The 22,848-nt window shown below is 37.5% G+C and overlaps 1 protein-coding gene across 1 annotated transcript in view; it reads left to right on the forward strand.

Annotated features, from left to right (window-relative positions):
• Positions 1–22,848, forward strand: part of PDE10A (phosphodiesterase 10A) — a 296,868-nt gene that overhangs the window by 182,402 nt on the left and 91,618 nt on the right. Inside the window, exons 3-5 of the mRNA XM_027081576.1 lie at positions 992–1,020; positions 20,549–20,669; positions 21,159–21,208. Coding sequence (XP_026937377.1) covers positions 992–1,020; positions 20,549–20,669; positions 21,159–21,208 — 200 coding nt within the window. The remainder of the gene's footprint in view (positions 1–991; positions 1,021–20,548; positions 20,670–21,158; positions 21,209–22,848) is intronic.

Genomic DNA, 22,848 nt, shown 5'->3' on the forward strand with positions numbered 1-22,848 from the left:
TGTCTGGGCTTGTGAACTTTGTCAGTGTTGAGATAGGTTAGGCTGTGCTTTTATGTAGAATACATTAGAAATCTGCTGTGTTAAGTGTGTGCTGGTGGTGGTAGTTAGAGAGGGTTTGGTTGCTAAACAAGACACAAGACAGCAACAGCATGAAATTAAAGGCTGCCTCCCTGTGAGCGGTCTGCAGAGACCCAGCTCCAGTCACCCTTCCTCTGGAAGGGCCATATCAACACCTTTTCTCTGGGTCAGAGCCAGTTACTGGGCATGGGATACTCTTAACCAGTGGACCTAAAGTGGAGTCTTGGACAGCTTGTTTCTTGTACCCTGCTGGTGGACACAGGCATATTCTTGCCCTGTAGCCAGATTCATGGGGAGAGCCCTTCAGAGGGCCTCAACTAGACCAGGTCAGTCCATGAGTCTGATTTTACTAGTGAAGAATGCTGACGTGCTGTTACAACCCCCCCGCCCCCGCCAACTCCTGGGATCCGTGGACAAAGCAGCACTATTAATAGGTGTGTTTCACGCCTTAACCAGGGAGCCATGCAGGCACATGTCTTATTTCAGCAAATTAGAAATGCTGGAAATAACCCTCACAGCACAAGTGTCAATGACCATTTGAGATATTCACGTGGGTTGTGTCATTTAGAATATTGCAAATATTACAAACCTTTTCTAGGTACGTGTATTTGATAAACCACAGTGTAGCCATATTTGCAGGTACTACCATTTTAGAATCTCTAAAAAGGTCATCTTGAAAATGACTGGCAAACTGTTGTGTTATTTCATTTCCCTCCAAAATTAATACATACATCTAGCTCTAAACTTACTGTTTAACTTTTATAGAGTTTTAAAACCAAATTCCTAGATTTCACAAGCAGAGGCATTGCAAATAGCCTTCTAGTTTATTGAGCGTGAATGACATGTTCTGTATTTCAGAAACTACTCAGACTTTCTAATTGTATTTTTTCTCCCTTCCTTCTCCATCCCCCAGATGAATCATCTCCTAAGGAAGTCAGCAGGGTAAGTAACGTGAATATCATTTTTGGTACCACAATATAGGAAATAAATTATTTTGTATATTTTCAGTGCGCTAACGTGTTTTAAGTGTTAGAAGAATAATTACAAAAAGTGAGTGCCCTCTCCAGCGTATCACTCATCAGTATGGAGTAAAGCCAGTGAGGAGAGAGGTGTGAAATTGGAGGCCTCAAACTGAATACAGCTAACAGATGCGTTCCATTTGGCCTGCCCATGCTTATGGAGTTTTCTGAATTTTTTGCCAACATTTAGATGTTGAGAGAGTGCATATTAGGATTGGATTTCTGGCTTCTCTTGAAAAACCATAAGACAAGGCAGCACTGACACCGAGTTCCCATGTGGCGACGGTCTGCTCAGGCCGCTTCCTCACCGTCCCCTGCTCAGTGGCTTTGCACGTGTGCCACCGGGCTAACCCTGCCTTTAAGTTCATGCACCTTCTTTCTGGGAGAACAAAAGGTGACTACTCGTGAGCTGAAGACGTGATGTTCTTCGGTACTTTTAGAAATACTAAATGCGTCGTCCTCACGTTCAAGAGAAATACTTAGTGTTAAAGTTATGAGACTTAAATTTAAAAGCTTATGGGAAATGAGTATCAAGAGCATTTTAGCATGCCATGTTTAATGCTACAAAATTATAATTCTGTAATTACATATGAAAAAGAATCTTAACTGTATATCCTGTTTACAGATAAAGATCTTAAAATGTGGATTCAATGTTGAAAATAATCAGAATTGTATCTGATGCAACCTTATGTAAGAGATCACTCTTTATCATAAGATATAAACTGAAGTACTGTTATCAGGATCACATATATAGATCTATTCCTTTATTTTTAATTACCTGTAGAAAGGAATCTTTAAAGTGACAAGGACCATTGTTGGAGACTGGGCAGAATTTCTTCTGTCCCTAGCAACCTAACAGACTCTTAAGGGTTCTGTAAGTCTCAGGGTTTTCCTGGGTACATGCACTATTAACTTCACATTTACAGGATTCACACCTGGAAAGTTCCCAAGACTGAGTGCTTCGAGGTATATCAGGGGACAGAGGGATCAGCCTGGAATTTTACAGCTACTGAGAGCAGCAGAAATGGCTGAAAAGCCATGTTTGAGGATAAAAGAATATTCTCACAAGTGGACCTGGGCCGTCATAAGATACTGGGGTGTCGATATTGGCAAAGCTACTATCTCAGATCTCTGAGATAGTACCAGGTGTCTATAAAACCAGGACAGTAGGGAAAAAAACTACAACTTACTCATCAATATTCTTGTTTTAGAATAACTTTAGTTTATAGGGAACCCCTGACCTCAATTTAACCTTTATAGCCTTCAGAAGATTTTAGACATTGTTGTTGTTTTTGAGAGAAGTGGGAAAAGAGATGCCCAGAAAGGTGGTTTCAACCCACCCCGTGTTTTCCTTACACCCTGTTCTGCTCACAGCAAAGACCAGAGCTGCCCTTCTGATACCTTGCTTATTTCAGTATATTAAATCTATCCACCTGTTTGGTGGAACTCGCCCTTCGCCTCCAGGGTCCCCCAGTTTAAAGATTTTGTACCATACTGTCTGTCATAACTGATTTTGTTACTGCAGCTCACTCTTTCAATTATAAGCCAGGTTCTATTTGGGGAGAACAGCTATATAGACAAGGAGTAGACTTTTTAATTGAATGCATTTCTATATATTTTAGTCATGCAAAATATCGCCACAAGACATCTTGGATTCAGATTGCCACCTACTTCTTACTATGCCAGTGCCTTCTTCCGGGTGAAGAGAGAAGAGATGCAGACAATACCACACACTATCTTTAAGCCCATTAGAAATGATGATAAACTATACATAATCATTTTTTCTTTGCTATTATTTTATAAAATTCTTTTACTTTATACCAAATTTGGAGAAAATGCAATTCCAGGTGAGAAATGATAATTATATGAACAGATAACCTAGAATAGTATCAGTTGCCAGGATCTTTAAAAGTTGGTTTTTTTTTTTTTTTTTTTTTTTTTCTGAATATACCCCAGATCTTGGTCAGTTCTGATACATAGAATTTGCATTATAAAATAGTATACCAATGTTTTAAGTTAAAATTAAGCTTTAGAAATCCCAAAAGTGCAAACTTTTGGTAACTGGTGACTGGCCACAGGGCACATCCATTGTCAAAAGCATGGTCTTGAGTGACGCAGATTCTTACCCCTCCAGGCAGTTCCAGTTATTGTGACATACTTTCTCACTTAGCGCCAAACAACCTCTCTTTAATTGCCATCTACTAGTATTGTTTTGACTTTTGTAGCAGCTCAAAAAAGGCTATACCCCCTACTCCATACAGAGCTCTTTAATTAGAGGGATTGTGTTCTGTCTTTCCCAGTGAGACACACTCACTTAAAATAATTTTTTTTCCCATGGGCCTCCTTAGGGTCTGGGTTGACATTCTCTGGACAAAGTATGCATTATTAATATATTTTTTAGAAGGTTGAGGCAATGCCATGACATTATAGACCAATTGTGGCTTGACCCTGGTAAGACGAGGTAGGCCAGGTAGCCCTCGGACACTATGTATCTGTAATAGGGTTTAGGGAGAATTAGCTTTTCCAAGAAACTATAGGACATTTCTGGTTATTGATCCAGAAGTGGAAGATGTTTTTTCCATGAAGTCAAGTCAGATCTATAAGTCTGAAGCCCTTTCTCCGTCCCCTCTTTCTTCCTCTCTTTCTCCTTCCATCCCTCCCTCTCTCCGTGTCTTCCTCCTTACCTGCCGTTCCATAGACAAATATTTCTTGGGCATTTATATGCCAGGCACTGTTCTAGGTTTTAGGGATACAGTGCAAAACAGTATTCCAGTTATCATAGTATGGAAGGTGGTGGTGGAGACAGTTGCAAGTTTTTTTTTTAATTTTTATATATCAGGCAGTGATAAATATTATGATAAGTACATAGAAGAATAAAGCAGAATGAGCTGATAGAGAGTGATGGTGGATTAGGAGTGGTCTTAACTGTAGAGACAAAGCCAGGACAGAGGATGTGGTGCTAGGGGTGTGAGTGTGCAGCCAGGGATGGCTTACCAGGGTAATTGAGGAAATATTATGGGAGGTGAAGGAGGGAACCATGCTGAGAACTACGGGAAGAGCACTCCAGGCAGATGGCACAGCAAGTGCAAGGGCCCAGAGGCAGGAAGGTTCACGTTACAGAAGGAGGTCATCTGGGCCAGAACTGAATGAGTGCAGGAAAGAGCCCTGGTCAGAGAGGTTGAGGCAGGAGGGCATCTAGAGGGATGTGGTAGCTGTCATATCTGTGTCATTTGTTTTCATCTAGTCAGCGAAGTTAATCTTTTATTTGACTATTATTGTTGTTGTTGTTGTTAAGTGGTTCCAGCTTCTGACAGGAAAAGAGAGAGAAAACAAGATAAGAAGAGTGTTTGGGTCCTGAGTGCTAGAATATGAGAAGTTTAGCCAGGTCTAGAATTCGTGGGGACTGTCTTTGTCGCTCAAAATGCTGTAGATATGTTTCCTTATATTCTAATTTTTATATAGCAGTTTTAGTCTTATGAAATATGTCCTGAGGAAAAACACTGATTCAAGGCTACTTGGTCAAAGGACACAAATATTTTATGACAATTAATATACATTGTTAAGTTGGTTTATCAAATTATTGTTCCAATTTAAGGTTTCATTGTAACCCAATTTGATTAGCAATTATATCTCTTCTTGTGTAAATGGCATGCCATTATTTTAATATTTTTTTTAAAGCAAATAAACCTATTGCCATATGTTAACTATGTTTCTTTTTGTGTGAATTGCATCTCTATGTCTTTTGCGTGTGATACATTCAAAAGAACTTCTCTGGTATAGTGTAAATCACACTTAGATTTGAATTTCTACTTTGCCACTCTTCATCTGGGTGACCTTTTAAAAAAATAACTTTTAAAAGGCTCAAATGTAAAATGGGGACAAAATCTACCAAACCTAAGGTGTGCAATAGGATGAAAATTTATATTCTTATATTCATTTCTAGAACACCAAAAATAAACTTTTTAAAAGCAGAGGGAATTAATGAAAAGAAATTAATGGCCCACAATTTAAAATACAGGCTTGATTAATAATGAAAAAGATATTTTCTTAAATAGATCAATAAAATAGACTGTGTTTGGCAATCTATTCAAGAAATAAGAAAATAACAAATATTAAGGAATGCGAAAGGAAAGATAACTATAGTACAGGCAACAGGGCGATTATTACTAATTTAATAAGGAATAGTAGATACTAATGCATTTGAAAAATTAGATGTAATGGGAAATTTTAAGGAAATTATAAATTATTAAAATTGATTGAAAAAGAGTTAAGAAACCTAAATATATTGTTAACCAACGAAAAAAAACTGAAAAGTTATTAAAAGACCCCCCTAAAATGGCACCATACCCAAAAGGTTTTACTGGATAATTCCACCAAACATAAAAAAGGAGAAAATTCCTACATAATATAAAGTATGTATTTCCAAAGTTAAGAAAATAACTTATCTCACTCAAGACCGAATTTTATTCCTAAAACAAAAATTAGAGCATTATACAAAATAGAAAAAGTATTGACCAGTTTTACTAGCGCAAACGTAAGTGCAGAAATCTTAATAAATTCGGCAGGACTTTCATTGCCAAGGGTGGTGGCAGGTAGAGGCTAGTGCGGTCATCGTGGTGAGAGATGAAGATGGCTTGTCCCCGGCTGATGAGGATGGAGGTGGGGAGAAGTGTTTGGATTTGGTAGACTGAATTCTACGTATATTTGGAAAGTAGAGTGAACAAGAACTGCCGATTAATCAGACGTCTGGTATAAAAAGAGACAAAAAAGAGCAATGATCGCATCGAGGTTTTGCCTGAGCAGATGGAAGGGTGAGTTGCTATTACTTCGATGGGAGTGTTTGCCAGAGGGGCAGGTCAAGGTGTGTGTGGAGGAGGGGTAAACAGAGGCCACTACTGGGTGCTTAGTCTTAGATGTGCTAAGTCTGAGATACTAGTAGATTTCTAAATAGAGATGTTAAGTAGTTGGCTGGATATATGTAAGTCTGGAGTATAGGGAAATGATCTGGATTAGAGGTAGAACTCTGAGAAGTCTTAGTAACATGGGCGAGTTGAGAATCATCAGCATGTAGGGTGGTATGTGGAGTGGTGAGGCTAGATGAGATCACCTAGGAAGTGCCTGTGGTTTGAGAAGAGGATAAAAACCAAAGGCCAGCCCTGGCACAGAACATTTAGAAGCCTGAGATGGGAGGAGGACCTACAGAGACTGAAGAGAGGTGTCCAAGGGGCAAGAGGAGGACCAGGGGTGTGTGCATCCTGGCAAGGAGGAGAAATTATGTCAAGACAGAGAGAATGATCACCGGTGTGTTAAATGCTGCCTGTATTTCAAGGGTAATGAAGCCTGAGAGTTGACAACTAGATTTGGCAAAGTGGAGTCATTGGTGACCTAAGTAAGAGCTGTTTCACTGGAGATATTAGGTTGAGTTTGAGAGAGAGAGAGAGAGAGAGAGAGAGAGAGAGAGAGAGGGGGAGAGGGAGAAGGAGAGGGCGGGACAGGGAGAGGAAGAAGAGAAATTGTAGGCAGCAAATATAGACAATTGTTTTACGGAGTCTTGCCTTAAAAGAGAGAAGAGAAATAGGGTGGTAGCTAAATAGGGAGCTGAGATATTTTTCTTGAGATACAATTGACACATAATCTTTCGTTAGTTTCAGGTACACAACATAATGATTCAATATATGTGCATAGTGTGAAATTATCCTCACAATAGGTCTAGTTAACATCCACCACCACACATAGTTATAAATGTCTTTTTCCTTGTGGTGAGAACTGTAAGATTTACTCCCTTTAGCAAGTTTCAAATATCCAATACAGTCTTATTAATTACAGTCACGATGCTGTGCATTATATCCCCAGAACTTACTTATTTTATAACTGAATGTTTGTATCTTTTGACCACTTTCCAGTCTCCACCCCTGAGATATTTTCTTTTTAAAATGTTTGGTTTGTCTTTTTAAAAATGGGCTAAATGACAACAGAAATATACTAACGAAAATAATACAGTCGAGAGAGAAAGCATGATGATCTGGGACAGGGGGCAAGTTGGCTGCTGCACTGCCCTTGAGTGCTCAAGGGGCCTCACCCACCTTCGGCAGCCTCCCCAGGACACATCAAGTCTTTTCCTTCGCAACTAATTCCCATTTACTCACTTTCAATTTCTTTTTATACCATATCAGTCTTAAAAAGAATTTTTAATTGGTTATCAGAAAACAAATATAACCAAAGAAACAAAATAGGGGAAGAAACAGAAGAGGAGAAATAAAAATTGGAATAGTCAGTACTTTTCTATGAATAAGCAGGCTGTTAACTTCCAGTTACGTGAAACTGAACCAAAGTAGGTTGCTTCACTTGTGTAAAGTTGACCTTAAAAATAAAAGACAGTTATTTTACCAGCAAGGTATGTTTTTTTCAGGAGTAGCAGAGAATTGCAATTTGGGATAAGAATGTTATAGCAAAGACTGTAAGCAAGTCCAGACAAAGAAGAGGAATGGTCTTTTACAGAGGAAAAGGGGAGGTTTGGAGGGGCTCTTGATAAGCAAGAAGTCCACTGGAGGAAACTGGGAGTTCAGAGTGTAGTGTCTTTTCATTGGCTGAGTTGTGACAGTCTCTTGTTGGCTGGGCTGTGCCTGGGCGGGGTGAAGATTTTCTTTTCTTCTACTGGATAGTTAGGTAGTAAGCAGCCTTCTCCCAGTTGGAGATGCAAGGTAGTCTCTTCCTGTTTGGGGTCTGCAGGAGAGTTCCCCCTTCTGCCCTTAACTGATTCCAATTTAAATAAGGTTTCCTTTATTTATTTTTACATGTCTTAGGGAAGGATACCAATCAATTATTCTTAAGGGCAAAGTTTTTATTGTCATTACTAAATTTCATAAAAGTACAAATCTGTTTATATAATCTTACATCCATCTTTAGTAAGTTTCAGAGACATACTATTAAAATGTGGTTCGCTGTTCAGTAAGTGAAGGTGATATACAAACAGCGAGAGTAGGTAGACACATGGCAGAATTATCTGGAGTAATGTTTCATGTTACCTGTACCCCGCCTCCAGCTGATAATCACGGGGCTCATGTGCTGTGGCCCAAGGACAGAAGTTAGAATGTGTGGAGAAGCAGACAGAAAGCATGTCTTCTAAAATCTCCCTGTATATAATTTACTTTAATCAGGATTTGACTAAGAGGTGGGGTTTGGACAGTTGAATATGATACTTAGAAACAAGGCCCTAGAGGACAGGCAGGTCACCGTCCCATTGATTATCATCATATCTGTAGGACGGAGAAGCCAGAGCTGGCAGAGATGTAGCATTCCTATCAGGGAAAGTGAAATTCTGGCATTTTGGATTTTAAATATCAAAGAGCGCAACAAGTATTTCTCACCCTGATGGAAAATCACCCACTTTCCTGAGGAATACTGGCTGGAAGCCTGCAAGCAGGGTCTGTGTTTTCCATATCACACCGGTCAAAATAGCTTCAGGCACTCCAACTTGAGTTTTGTGGAAACCCCAAAGAAAATGTCTCATAAAGCATGGCATTGTTTGTTTTAGCTAAATTTCATTTCACAGGCTTTGCCGCTAGTTATTAACTATAGCCATAGAAACCCGTGTGGAGTATCTGTTCTAAGCACCTCGGTTTCCTGAGAGAACTAGTTGCAAAATATTTCCCTATGTAACTGAATGCATCCATCTGCTCTACGAAAATATTTCATTCTATTTACATACTGGAAAACGGTGGTCAATGATAGTGATTTTTGTTTGCTTGTACTAAGGATGAAACCCATAATCTTAACAATAAATTAAACATACCAATCATCTGTCTAGTAAAGTTTGTTCCTGATCAATGATAATAAAATGATATGAGTGATGTATAGAAGAATACAGATCCTATTAATCATGACGGTGGTGATGAAAAACAATATCAAATCATTATGATAATTCTTTTAAAAAATGGGAACTGAACACATTCTTCTTTCACAAGATTTTAAATTATTACCTGTTTTTTAAGACCCTTCTTGGCAACCACAACTTTATTTTAGAATATAGATGCTGAAAAGAGTTAACAATGGAGAAACAGTATTAAGCTGTTTGGTCTTAGTAGAGTTTGGTCTTGGCCACAGAACCAAAGGCTAATTAAAGGCCATTGTTTTGTGCACATTTCCTTATTGAATGAAAAACGAAAATAGTAATGATCCAGCCAAAGAGTAGTTGTGCATAAAATCCAGTTTCTCCTAGATCGCAGTTTATTACATTAAAGGTGGCAACAAAGTCATAAATATGTTTCATTTTTGCCGTAGATGTTATCACAAGCTGATATTTTCTTGTTTATCACTTTCTTCTCACTGGGATTTAAATTCCGTGAACGTTAGAGCCTTATCTGATACTTACAATAGTGCTTGACACGTTGGTGAATAAATACTTGTTTAAAAAGACTTATTTACTTACTGACATTCAGAAGTATACCTACTAGGTAAAGCCCTTAGATACATCTTTTGTTTCTCTAACCTTCTCTTTATTCATCTTCTCCTGATAACTTAATTTGTTTTCTATTAGCGGTCTTAAGTGATTTGAATCTATTTTACTTGAGTGATTTGAAACTATTTTATCTTGAGTGATTTGAAACTATTTTATCTCCTGGAGTCATTCTTCCTAAATTAAATTTTTATTATGAAAAGCCCTTTCATCTCATGGACCTTTTTGCCCTAAATTAAATTAGTTAATAATAGTCCTTTGAAAACTTAAGTGTTCTTTAGGAATATTAGTTTTTATTATTTCTGTCCTTGTGTTGAGCTGATGATGTGTTTTCAAAAGAATGCCTCCCTCATTTATAGACTCTCAGCCTGCTTGCTTTCGCCGCTTTTAACGTGAATTTACTGTCTTTCGTAAGTGTAAGCTGTGATCATTCTGTCCTCATGTCCTGCTCGTTGCTCTCCTGCCTTCCTCCTGTTTTCTCCATCCTTTGCAGCTTTTTGTAAGACGCTTCCTCTGAACTAGCGCCACGTGTAGCCTTCCCTCTGCACTCAGTTATGTGGCAGGACAAGCGAGGCAGCTTCCTCTTAGTGTTAGGATGGGCTCAGGATGAATATCTACTAATCCCTTGCTTGCTGTTGAGGACTTCTTTTAAAATAAGCATTTGCAAAAGGGTCAGTAGCACCCTCTTTCCTAGCCCTGTTCTCTTTTTCTCCCACGATGCCTTTGAGGCCACAGGTTTTCTTAACTGTTCATTGCGATTGCTCATCCTTAGAGTAGTTAAAATTCTTCTGCCTATGGTGTTTGTGTGAAGTAAATGACCTATATTTATAACTTATTTTCCTCTAAAATACTCAAATCATTTTGATAACTTGATCTTTAATATATAACATTGAAAAATGTTTGCCACTTTCTTGTCAAGTTAAACATGCATTTACTTTTTGACCCAGGAATATCCCTGTCATGTATTTGCCTAGTATAATTTTGTTTCTATTTTTTTCTGAGAATTAAGTATTACTTTTTTAAAAATTTATTTTTTATTGAAGTATAGTTGCTATGCAATATTATATAAGTTACAGGTATACAGTTTAGTGATTAACAATTTTTAAAGGTGATACTTCATTTATAGTTATTATAAAATATTGGCTATATTCTTCATGTTGTACAGCATATTCTTGTAGCTTATTTTATATGTAATATAATAGCTTGTACCTATTAATCCTCTACCCCTGTATTGCCCTTCCCCACTTCCCTCTCCCCACTGGTGACCATTAATTTGTACTCTATATCTGTGAGTCTGCTTCTTTTTCATTTTATTCACTAGTTGTATCTTTTATATTCCACATATGATATCATACAGTATTTGTCTTTCTATTTCTTATTTCACTTAACATAATGCTCTCCAAGTCCATCCATGTTGCTGCAAATGGGAAAATTCACTTCTTTTTTACCGCTGAGTAGTACTCCATTGTATATATATAACACATCTTCTTTATCCATTCATCTGTTGATGGACACTTAGGTTGCTTCGATATCTTGGCAATTGTAAATAATGCTGCTATGAACACTGGGGTACATGTATCTTTTTGAATTAGTGTTTTTGGGTTTTTTTGGATATATACCCAGGAATGGAATTGCTGAGTCATAAGGTAGTTTTATTTTTAGTTTTTTGAGAAACCTCCATACTGTTTTCCACAGTGGCTGCACCAATTTACATTCCCACCAGCAGTGCACAAGAGTTCGCTTTTCAACAACACGTGTTATTTGTGATTTTTGATGATAGCCATTCTGATAAGTGTGAGGTAATATCTCACTGTGGTTTTGATTTGCATTTTCCTGATGATTAGTGATGTTGAGCATCTTTTCATGTGCCTCTTGGCCATCTGCATTTCCTCTTTAGAAAAGTGTCTATTTACTTCTTCTGCCCAATTTTTAATCAGTTGTTTTTTTTCATGTTGAGTTGTATGAGCTGTTTATGTATGTTGGATGTTAACCCCTTATCAGTCATATCATTTGAAAATATCTTCTCCCATTCAGTAAGTTGTCTTTTTGTTTTGTCAATGATATCCTTTGCTGTGCAAAGGCTTTTAAGTTTAATTAGGTCCCATTTATTTATTTTTGCCTTTGTTTCCTTTGCTCTAAGAGATCCAAAAAATATTGCTGTGATTTATGTCAGAGTGTTCTGCCTATGTTTTCCTCTAGGTGTTTTCTGGTATCTGGTCTTACATTTAGGTCTTTAATCCATTTTGAGTTTATTTTTGTGTATAGTGTTAGAGAATGTTCTGATCTCATCCTTTTACATGTAGCTGTCCAGTTTTCCCGACACCACTTACTGAAGAGACTGTCTTTGCTCCATTGTATATTCTTGCCTCCTTTGTCATAGATTAATTACCTATATAAGTGGGGGTTCATTTCTGGGCTCTCTATTCTGTTTCATTGATCTTTGTGTCTGTTTTTGTGCCAGTATCATACTGTTTTGATTACTGTGGCTTTGTAGCTGTAGTCTGAAGTGGGGAACCATTACTCCTCCAGCCCTGTTCTTTTTCTCAAGATTGTTTTGTCTATTCGAGGTCTTTTGTGTTTCCATACAAATTTTTAAACTATTTGTTCTAGTTCTGTGAAAAATGCCATTGGTATTTTGATAGGGATTGCACTGAATCTGTAGATTGCCTTGGGATGTATGTCATTTTAACATTATTGATTCTTCCAATCCAAGAACACTGTTTATCTTTCCAAATGTCTGTGTCTTCTTAAATTTCTTTCGTCAGTGTCTTATAGTTTTCCAAGTACAGGTCTTTTGCCTTCTTAGATAGGTTTATTCCTAGGTATTTTATTCTTTTTGATGTGGTGGTAAATGAGATTGTTTCCTTAATTTCTCTTTCTGATAGTTCATTGTTAGTGTATAGAAATGCAACAGATTTCTGTATGTTAATTTTGTATCCTGCAACTTTACCAAATTCATCGATGAGCTCTAGTACTTTTCTGATGGTGTTTTTAGGGTTTTCTGTGTATAGTATCATGTCATCTGCAAACAGTGACAGTTTTACTTTTTCGTTTTCAATTTGTATTCCTTTTATTTCTTTTTCTTCTCTGACTGCTGTGGTTAGGACTTCCAAAAGCATGTTGAATAAAAGTGGCGAGAGTGGACATCCTTGTCTTGTTCCTGATCTTAGAGGAAATGCTTTCAGCTTTTCATCATTGAGTATGATGTTAGCTGTTGGTTTGTTACATGTGGCCTTTATTCTAATATAATTGAAAACCTGTGTTCACAAAATGACTTCTGCAAGAATGTTCATAACAGCTTTATTCCCAACATTCCAAAGCTGGAAACAAAAACATCCCAGATATCCAACAATAGTAGAACAGATAAACAATTTGTGGTATATTTATACCACAGATGCTACCAGAAATAGAAAGGAACAAGCTACCAGAACACACACCAACATGGATGAATATCAATAATACTATGTTGAACAAATAAAACAAGATTCAAAATAGTTCATGTGTGTGATTCCATTTCCATAAAATTCTTAAAACAGGCACCACTCTAGTGGGAAGATGGTTAATTAAGAAGGACCATGGGAGGGACTTTATAGAAAGATGAAATGTTCTATACCTTTATTATTATTGCTGAGATGTTTATTATTTATTTTAAAAATTACATTTATTTTAAAAATTATTTTCCTTTTCTTTTCTTGACAAATAATAATTGTATATGTCTAAAGTATACAGGGTGATGATTTGATATATGTTGTAACATGATTACCACAATAAAGTTAATTAATACAGTCATCACTCACATAATTACTTTTTTCTTTTTTTGTGTGTGGTGAGAATGCTGAAGATCTACTCTTAGCATATTTCAGGTATGCAATACAGTATTCAGGTCTTATATTTAAGTCTTTATTTCTAGTTGATTTTTGTGTATGGCATATGATAAGGGTCCAATTTCGTTCTCTTGTATGTGAATATCCAGTTTTCCCATCAACATTTATTGAAGTGACTATCCTTTCAATGCTGTGTATTCTTGTTGCCCTTGTTAAAGAGTAGTTGACCTTATATGCATGGGTTTATTTCTGGGCTCTCTATTCTGTTCCATTTGGTAAGTGTCTGTTTTTATGACAGTACCATACTGTTTTGATTACTATAGCTTTATAATATAGTTTGAAACCAGGACGTGTGATGCTTCCACCTTTTTTCTTCTTTCTCAAGATTGCTTTTGCTATTCAGAGCCTCTTATGGTTCCATACAATCTTAGGATTGTTTATTCTATTTCTAGGAAAAATGCCACTGGAATTTTGATAAGGATTGCATTGAATCTGTAGGTCACTTTGGATACCACTGACATTTTAACAATATTAATTCTTCAAATTCATGAGTATGGGGGTATCTTTTCATTTATTTGTGCTTTCTTGTATTTCATTCATCAATGTTTTATAATTTTTAGCATACAGATCTTTTACCACCTTGGTTAAATTTATTCTTAAGTATTTTATTCTTTTTCATGCTATTGTAAATGAGACTGTTATTTAATTGCTTTTTCAGATAGTCTGTGAATAGAAATGCAACTAATTCCTGTATGGTGATTTTGTGTGTCTTAATTAGTGTATATGTTACAAGAATGTATCTGTTTGTCAAAACTTAATGAATTGTACATTTCATTTTTGTATATTTTAGTATTTCTTACATTTACCTAAAAATCTAAAACATATTGACAACTAGTTAGTAGGTTTGCTATTTTCAGTGACATGGCTTAACAATTCCGAAACTACTTCCGTATGTTCTAGGCTTGAGAAAATATGTAAATATGTTATAGTCATTGCCAGTAAGACATTTCATTGTTGGGTAAGGAATTACAGATATAGAAATGGGGAATATTAGAATGTGTACACTGTGGTGTTTGGTTGAAATTGAAAGTATCAGTAAGAACTCATAGTTTTTAATCTTTTACTCTACATGTATTTATAAATAAATAAGTAAAGAATTACATATTTGTATATATGTATATATATATTTACATTAGGCCCTCTCATATATATATATATATTATATTTGTGTCGATAAGGAGCCTAGAAGCAATGACAGCAGTGGGCACATATAGCTCCAGCTCTTAGATTTTAAATGTCATTTGCCACTAAAAGGATCTAGGACTTCTTTTAAGAAACAAAAATGGCTGGTTCAAGCGCTAGCAAAATATTTGATGAGAAAGTAAGAAAGTCTTGAAAACATCATGAAAATTTGTCAAAAGGGCATAGGAGATATCTTAAAGGGCTTCCCATTGGTCAAATCTGGGACAATTTGAGCATTAAAATGCATGTATAACAGTATTAATTAATATTAATTACACATGTTGAATAAAATAAGCATCTGTGAGTCCAGGCTCATGTAAATGAATGAATGAGGGAAAACAGAAAGCTCTTCTTCCCAGTAGAATGCCAAATAGCAAATGTAGGATGGTTGATAGTATTCTAGCTTCATCACCTCATTGTATTGTTGCCGAAAACACAGAACCTGAATCTAATCTTGAGAAAGTATCAGACAAATCAAAATTGGCCCATATTCTTCAAAAACATCAAGTTCAAGAAAGGCTTGAACACAGAAAGGCTGTGGAATTGTTCCACATTAAAGTATACCAAAAAGACACGACAGCTAGATGCCATATATGATCTGGAGTTCAAACCTGGACCACTGAGCGGGGGATAATTATAAAGACATTATTGGGACAAGGTATGAAATTTGAATGTGAATTTTTTAAATTTTAATTTAATTAATTAATTTTTTATACAGCAGGTTCTTATTAGTCATCGATTTTATACATATTAGTGTATACACGTCAATCCAAATCTCCCAGTTCATCCCACCCCCCCCCAATTTCCCCCCTTGGTGTCCACATGTTTGTTCTCTATGAATGTGAATTTTTAATTAGCTAATATTGTTGTAGCAATGTTAATTTTTCTGATTATGATAACTGCATTGTAACTATGTCTCTCACATTCAGTGTACAAATTCAGTGTATTCTCTTAATATTCTTTTTCTTAGGAAGTATATACTGAAGGTTTGGGTAAAAGGAGCATACCAACTTGTTCTCAAATATTCAGAAAAAAATATTTATTACTGTTGTGTGTATATATGTGTGTGTATAGATAGAAAAGATGGAGCAAGAGAGAGAAAGAAGAAGGAGAAAGAGAAAAAGAAGGAGGAGAAGGAGAAGGAAGGAGGGAGGAAGGAAGGAAGGGAAATAATTTACCAAGAGTTAAGGCAAATATGACAAAATGTAAATAATTGTTGGTATGCGGGAGTTTCATGTACTAGTCTTGTAGTTTTCTGTAGGTTTGAAATTACATCAAAACAAAAAGTTATTTTTTTTAAAAAAGTAAATTTAAAAAAGAAACAGGAAAAATCTAAAGAATGATGATGAGAAGATATTATTCAAACGTTGAGCTTCATACTGGAAACTAAGAGCTCATTTTGCATGCTTTTAAGTATTTATCCAACTCAACACCCATGTCACTCTGTTTTCTAGTGTGTTTGTTACAGTGCTTCGAGATATGTCAGTAACCCCTCACAGAGTCATGGGCTCTTGGGGCCAGCAGGCATCACAGACTTCATCTTGTTCTCTCTCCCATTCCATTCTTGAATTGCCTCTAAACTCTTGTGGTGGTCTTCCAATCTGTGTTTAAACGCCTAATTCACTTTAGCAAGTCTGAGGACATTTACTCTTCTGGTGAGACCAGGTCTCAGCTTTCTTTCTGAACCAAGAGTTAATACTTCTCCATTCATTACCACTGTGTCTCATAAAATACTGTTTCCCTCTGGCTGAAAGAGTGGCCGTTCCCCTGCTTCCCAAACTGTGTTCCAAATGCCGTTAGGCACCACAACAAACCCACAGGGATGATTTAGGACATACTAATGGGATTTAGGACATCCCATTGTTTCATGGGAAACAATACCGTCTGTCAGAGCTTGCTGGAGCTCACAGTTTCAGTAGTAACCTGACATAGTTCCCAGTTTTAATGTTAGGTCACTACAGTCCTGTCAATGAAGTCATATCTCTGCAAATCCATTGTTTTAGTGGTTGTTCTAATGAAAAGCAAGTACTGCATGAAAACCAGCGTGGAACAGAAAATGAGGTTGGCCATGTCCAGTTTGATTCTAAGGTTTATACCGCCCAACTCATTGTACCTTAGAGTTCTAACTCATCTTGATTGAGGAATGTCTCAGTGATACTCAGTATATACTTTATATGGGTTCTTTTAATAAAGGCAGTGGTGAAAGGACTTTGTGACGTTAAAAATGCTGTGCAAACACAAGTTCTTAACAACTTCATGAATATACTATCGTAATTTTCTATTAGTCAAGACATAGAATTGAAAGTTTATTCAACTGAATGGAATTGATCCCTTAGTAAACTTTCTTCATCATGTTGTTTCCGTAAGAGAAGTGCGTTTCTGGATGTTCATCTCCACTTGTTGCGTCTTCCTTCCCTCTCGTGTTAGGGCTCATGACCAGCAAGATGGCCATAAGGATAAGAACCAAATAATAATTATTCCTGTTATTCACATTTATATATAATTTAAAGTTTTCAATATATTATGGTTTGAACGATCCACTAACTATGGATGTACGTCTTTAATATTTTAGAGGTAATATTACATTTGTATAGTTTAGTAATCATAATTAAACATTTTTCTCTTATGAGATTTATGCAATTGTCATTGCTTATCAAAGCGAACAGGGTGTACTAACCCATCTGTTAGGTTCAAGATTAGAATTTGAAGTTTAATACAAACAACAACAAAATCGAGGTCATAGATCATCACAGAAGGTTACTGTTGAAAGGTATTTTAAAGACAATATATTTCAATCTTCTTGTTACACAAAAGAAAAAAATGAAGCCCAGAGACTTGAAAGGAAATCTCATGATAAACTGTCCATAACCCCAAATGTCTTCTTGTTCTCACTTGTGTGTGACAACCCATTTCCTGTCCAAAAGAGATGGAGAACAGCTGGTCATTAATGTCAGCGCTGCATTCTGGTCATTTTAAAGGGCCTATTCTCGGAATTACATTGTCAGAGAAAAGGGTCAGTCTGTATATCATTTTTATAGGGACTCCTCTATTGAGTGACTAAACACCCACCTTAAAACTAGCTAAAGTATCCCTTCCCCACCAAAAAGAGGGTATATTCGAAGAATGGATTGATTCATGAAAAAGAAATGCCTAGGGATAGAATTTTAGGCTTGAAGGCTTTTGCATGGCTGGGTCTAGGGGTTCAAAGTCTGTCATTATGACTCAGTCTCTATCTCTTGGCTTCAGTCTCAGATAAGCTCTTTCCCAGGACTTTGGGGTGGGGGGGTTATAGAATGAGTGGTTCTGATGAGCAGTAAGGAAGAAAGGGTATATTAGAGTAGAATATTTTCTCTGGAGTTCTTCAGAACTTGGAATAGCTCAAATAGGATCTTTTTACAGATGATAAGAAACAACAAAAGCTTTTGCGACCCCGCACAATGCTGTCACGTTTTGTAGGCATCGGAATTTCAAGTGTTCTTGATTCTTATGCACCTTTTCACTATCCCTCTGCTAATTTCCCCTTCGCCCAGTGCACAGTTACCCAGCTTAAAGACAGCAGACCTCTTTGGGGAATGTAGGAAGAAGCCCTGTAAAGTTGGGGCTGTGAATCAAAATCCTTCCTCAAGGGGACCTGGTCTCCCCTGGCTTTATTCAAGAAGTTCTGTGACGTGGCTCAAGTCTGGAATTCATTGAGGTACCTGACTTCCTGCTGTGGTAATTAAGTCAGATTTTTGTTCGCTTAACCCAGAACTTCTCTCTCCAGACAAATGAAAAAATAGTAGGTGGCCCTACCTATTTCAGTTCCAGGAACACTGATCGAGTGCTTGATCCAATGTCGAAGAGCTCTGCTGGCCAGGTCATTCTGATAGCAGCTTCAGTTCTGTCCATCTTGCTAACAATACCTTATCTCTGGAGATTATGTGCTGCCTCTTGTCCCCTCGACGCCAAGATCCCATCTTCTCAGTGAAGCAGGGGACCCTGTTGGAGGGCGGTGTCATCCGAGGCCCACACCGCAGAGCTCTTCACACAGGCCAGGCGGGTGTGGCCTCGGGATGCATTTTTCATGGCCTTGATGAAGGGAGTGCCCGTGGGATATAGCTAGGGGATGGGTAAACGGGCCGTGCAGGACAAATCCCCTCTAGCATTCCAGTGTTGCCAAGGTTGGAATATATACCAGGGAAGTTCTGGTTTTCAGCCTCATTTAATGTCAGCCATTTGGGGGAGTAGGTTTTAGCCAAGCAAGCGCTGGCGCACTGAAGCCAGTACTTCTGCTTTTTGCCCCCGTATAAATTTGCCTTCCACCATCGTCTTTATTCTAGCGTGTTCCAGCACCTGCGAATAGCACCAGCCTATGCCATTCTCCTTTGTTTCCGAGGTTTCTATACCTCAGCTAAATCTAATCCATTCCCTTCGGTGTGTACTCATCTCTTGACAAGTCATCCTTGATACTTGATTTTCTGGGTAATAGGTCAGAAGCCAAGAGAGGTGGTGGATGATGGGCAGACTTCAGCCCTTACGGGTTCTAAGTTTCATTGGAGTCTGTCCCCATATCTCATGTCACTGAACCTTCCCTTCCCTGACCATCCTATTTAAAAGGTAGCCCTCTCCCTCCAAAGGCATTTACTGTCAGCCGTCCCAGCTCTCCTTTCTGCACCGTGACCACTGCCTTCCTTCACACCGTGTAGATTACTTATTCTCTTCCAACGGGAATGTAAGTTCCTTGAGGACTGGAACTTTATTTTGTTCATGCTCTAGCATCTTTTGTTTCTAGAAGTGTTCCTACGTATAGTAGGTTGTCAGGATTGGCTGCACATGTCTGTGGAATGATTGACTGACTGGTTCAGCCATTCTTTATTCATTTCACAGGTGTTTACTGAGTACAGTGCTCAACAGTAACAGGAAGCAATAGGCCTGCTGAGAGGGAGAGAGAGAGAGAGAGGGCGAGAGAGACAGAGACAGAGAGAGAGACAGAGAGAGACAGAGAGAGAGACAAAGAGAGAGAGAGAGAGGAAGAGAAAGAGAGAGAGAGAGAAAGAGAGAGAGAGAGAAAGAGGTGGGGGGGAGAGAGAGAGACAGAGAGAGACAGAGAGAGGTGGCTTGAGACGGATTCCAAGGCAGAAAATAACCACATCTTGCAGTGCGAAGGCCACGCTGGGAGGAGGCTGTTGTTCTAAGTACAGTGGGAAAACCCCCAAGAGTGTTTTGAGCCACAGAATTTTATTTTATTTTAAAGTTCGCCATGGTTGATGTTAGAAGAGGCTTAGGAAGGCAAGCTGTGTAGCAGGGAAGCTCCCTAGAAGACTGTTTTCAGCCCTTTGAAGAAGACACAGTGCTGGTTATAGCAGTTTCGCTTCCACCTTCTTCCCAGACCTTTGTCCACCTGCTGTTGTTCCTGCACCGCGGTGCAGCCTAGGGCCACGGGCTTGCAGCGGGGCTGCTGCTACTACGGCGGCGGCTCCTGAGCTCGTTCTAGTGACAGAATTGAGGTCAGACTAGAGTGGTCGCCACGTGGACCCAAGTGAGTGGAGAGTAATAGACTTTGTTTCACCCGGTGCGATGCACGGGGGGGCTTTTCTAGCATATTAGGATGTTTCATTCAGTTAGCAAACTTTCGAACTGTTTTTACTGATCTAGTTGCCTGATACATCATATATCAATATAAAACTTCAGAAACAAAATTGTAATTTGTAACATTCGATGTTTTAGCATAAATAAGCATGCATGGAGTCTATAGATAATTCTGAGTAAGTTGTAGCAATTTTAATTTTCAATCTGTGTTTATAGTAGATCATAATATTTAAATCATGCTCTATAAAAGCATAATGAATAGCTATTACATAACATAAAGCCATATATATTAATAGTATGTTTTACAAACTAAGGAATTTTTATTTTATTATATTTAATTATGTCTTTTCTTTTATTCATAGTATCAAGATACAAATATGCAGGGAGTTGTATACGAACTAAACAGCTATATAGAACAACGGTTGGATACAGGAGGAGACAACCAACTACTCCTCTATGAATTGAGTAGCATCATTAAAATTGGTAAGAAACGTTTTATATTCCTCCTAGTAGAAAAATTAAACCGAAGATAAAGTTAAATTATGTTCTCTTCACTGATGATATATAAGCATATGTACGTCGTTCTTTCCGGTTGATGCCTATATTATTGGTTATCCAGTATTATGAATATCCCTTTGTCTGTTTTTAAATACTTTAAAAATTAAATGTAAGTCTCAAATTTAAAAAATATTTTCTAATAGTTCTGATATGCACATTTTGACAGATGGATTATTACATAGTACATTGCTGTATGCATTTGCGGGTGTCACATCTTAAAAATTGCAATAGCTAATATTCTAATTATGTGATTCAGTAAAGCCATAAATTATTTTGTTCAGTTTACTGCATGACCGTTAATTTTGCTAACAAATCCATTCAAAAGACTCATATTTGAGGTCTCACCTTAGAGAATTCACGCATGTTATATTCTTCCATTGAGATTAGTTTCTTCCTTTTTTATTACTTTGACAGCCACGAAAGCTGATGGATTTGCACTGTATTTCCTTGGAGAGTGTAATAATGTAAGTATCTAAATTTAGATATAGGTGCTCTAGATAAGAGAATGTTATAAGCTTCTTTAAAAAGATAAACTATTATGTTACAAACAACTTAATAGATGTATCATAATTAAGTACCTTAAAGCTCATTTTGTATTTTGTTTCTATATGTGGTTATTACCAGTTGGGAATATTGCCAACATGGTGACATTTAGGCATAAAATCATATAATTTAATTGTTTTGGTTTTGGTTTGTGGCATCCTATTTTCTGAATGGCATTTCTAGACTTACTGTTTGGTATAGAAGGTCTTTCCTCACTGTGGGCTGGGATGTCAGGGACAGTCTATGCCTTTTTCACACACAATCTGCAGTAGAAGAAAATGAGAGCAGAAGTTTTATGTGAATATTTTAGATAGTTTTTAAGATGACTCTCAAAGTGCAGGGATGGAGTTGCTAGGTATAGATTCCTGAGCTGTGGCGGCCGTGGGTCAGACTGTTTGGTGGCATGGGGCTGCCCAGGGGTGCCTGGTCCAGCCTTTGGTGCGCCAGGCAGACCCTGTGTTTCTGGTTTGACTCACTGCAAGCACAGTCCACTGTCAAGTGCAGCTTGCATAGGCACTTTCAAAAGTATTTCGAGGCATTCCATTACTGGCATCTGAGTTTTATTATGGTATTAACACATATGTAACATTTTAGAAAAATGCTCTGAACCAATAACACCTATATTCATAGCCGAAATATATAAGACTCCGTTACAAGGTTATTTTGCAAACTTTTACTGTGTATTTCTTGTGCGTTTGGTATTGTTATTTGAGATTTGGGATGTATTTTTGCAATGTGATATTTGTTTTTGTGAGTAATCAAAACTCACAAAATATATAGTATAATATTATATAATATTTATATTATATAAAATGTTAGTAGGAATAGAGACACAGTAGTCTGAGATTTTTAATAGTATTCATGTGCAAAGCACAGCAGTAGTTGCACAAAAAGTATTTATTGGCTGAACGACTTAGCTCATAACTGATCCTCTCCATTTGCACGGCCCTCGTTTCCCCTTGCGTTGTGATAATCTATGTTACAAGATTAAAAGCTCTTTAGGACAAGGACCTTTCCTTATTCACTTCTGTATTCACCTAGCATCTCTCCTAGTGCCTTTCGCATAAACAGTCAACAAGAGGGTTTAGTAAATTGAATTATTCACAATTACTCCCACTTGTAAATACTTTATGTTTTACATACCGATAGTATTTTAGAATGGCTAAGCTACTGAAATAGCAAACAGATCTCTTTCCTCTTCATTCCAAAAATTGTTTCTAAAATTTGAGATTTTTACTTAAAAATCAAAACTTCCTTTCAGAAAATTATTATATAATTTGCCGTAATTTTTATGATATCTGGTACGTTTATTATCATGTAACTGCGATAGTCCGCATCTCATTCCTCCTTCCCCGACACCTCCAGACAAACCCACAGGGGTTGGCCATGGCAGCCGTGTTTGTTTCATGTGACCCCTGACCTTCAGTCACAGCTCTTTGTGGCCCAAACGGGGACCAGTCAGATTCTCTACTGAAACCTGGATCGTGGACTCAGCATTCTAGCTGTTTACCTGAAAAGAAATGATATGAACCCTAGGCCGAGGCTGCCACGGTGGGTCGGC

This window comes from Aethalodelphis obliquidens, unplaced genomic scaffold (assembly GCF_003676395.1).
Source record: "Aethalodelphis obliquidens isolate GAN/ISIS:26980383/991018 unplaced genomic scaffold, ASM367639v1 scaffold3, whole genome shotgun sequence".
Lineage (NCBI taxonomy): Eukaryota > Metazoa > Chordata > Mammalia > Artiodactyla > Delphinidae > Aethalodelphis > Aethalodelphis obliquidens.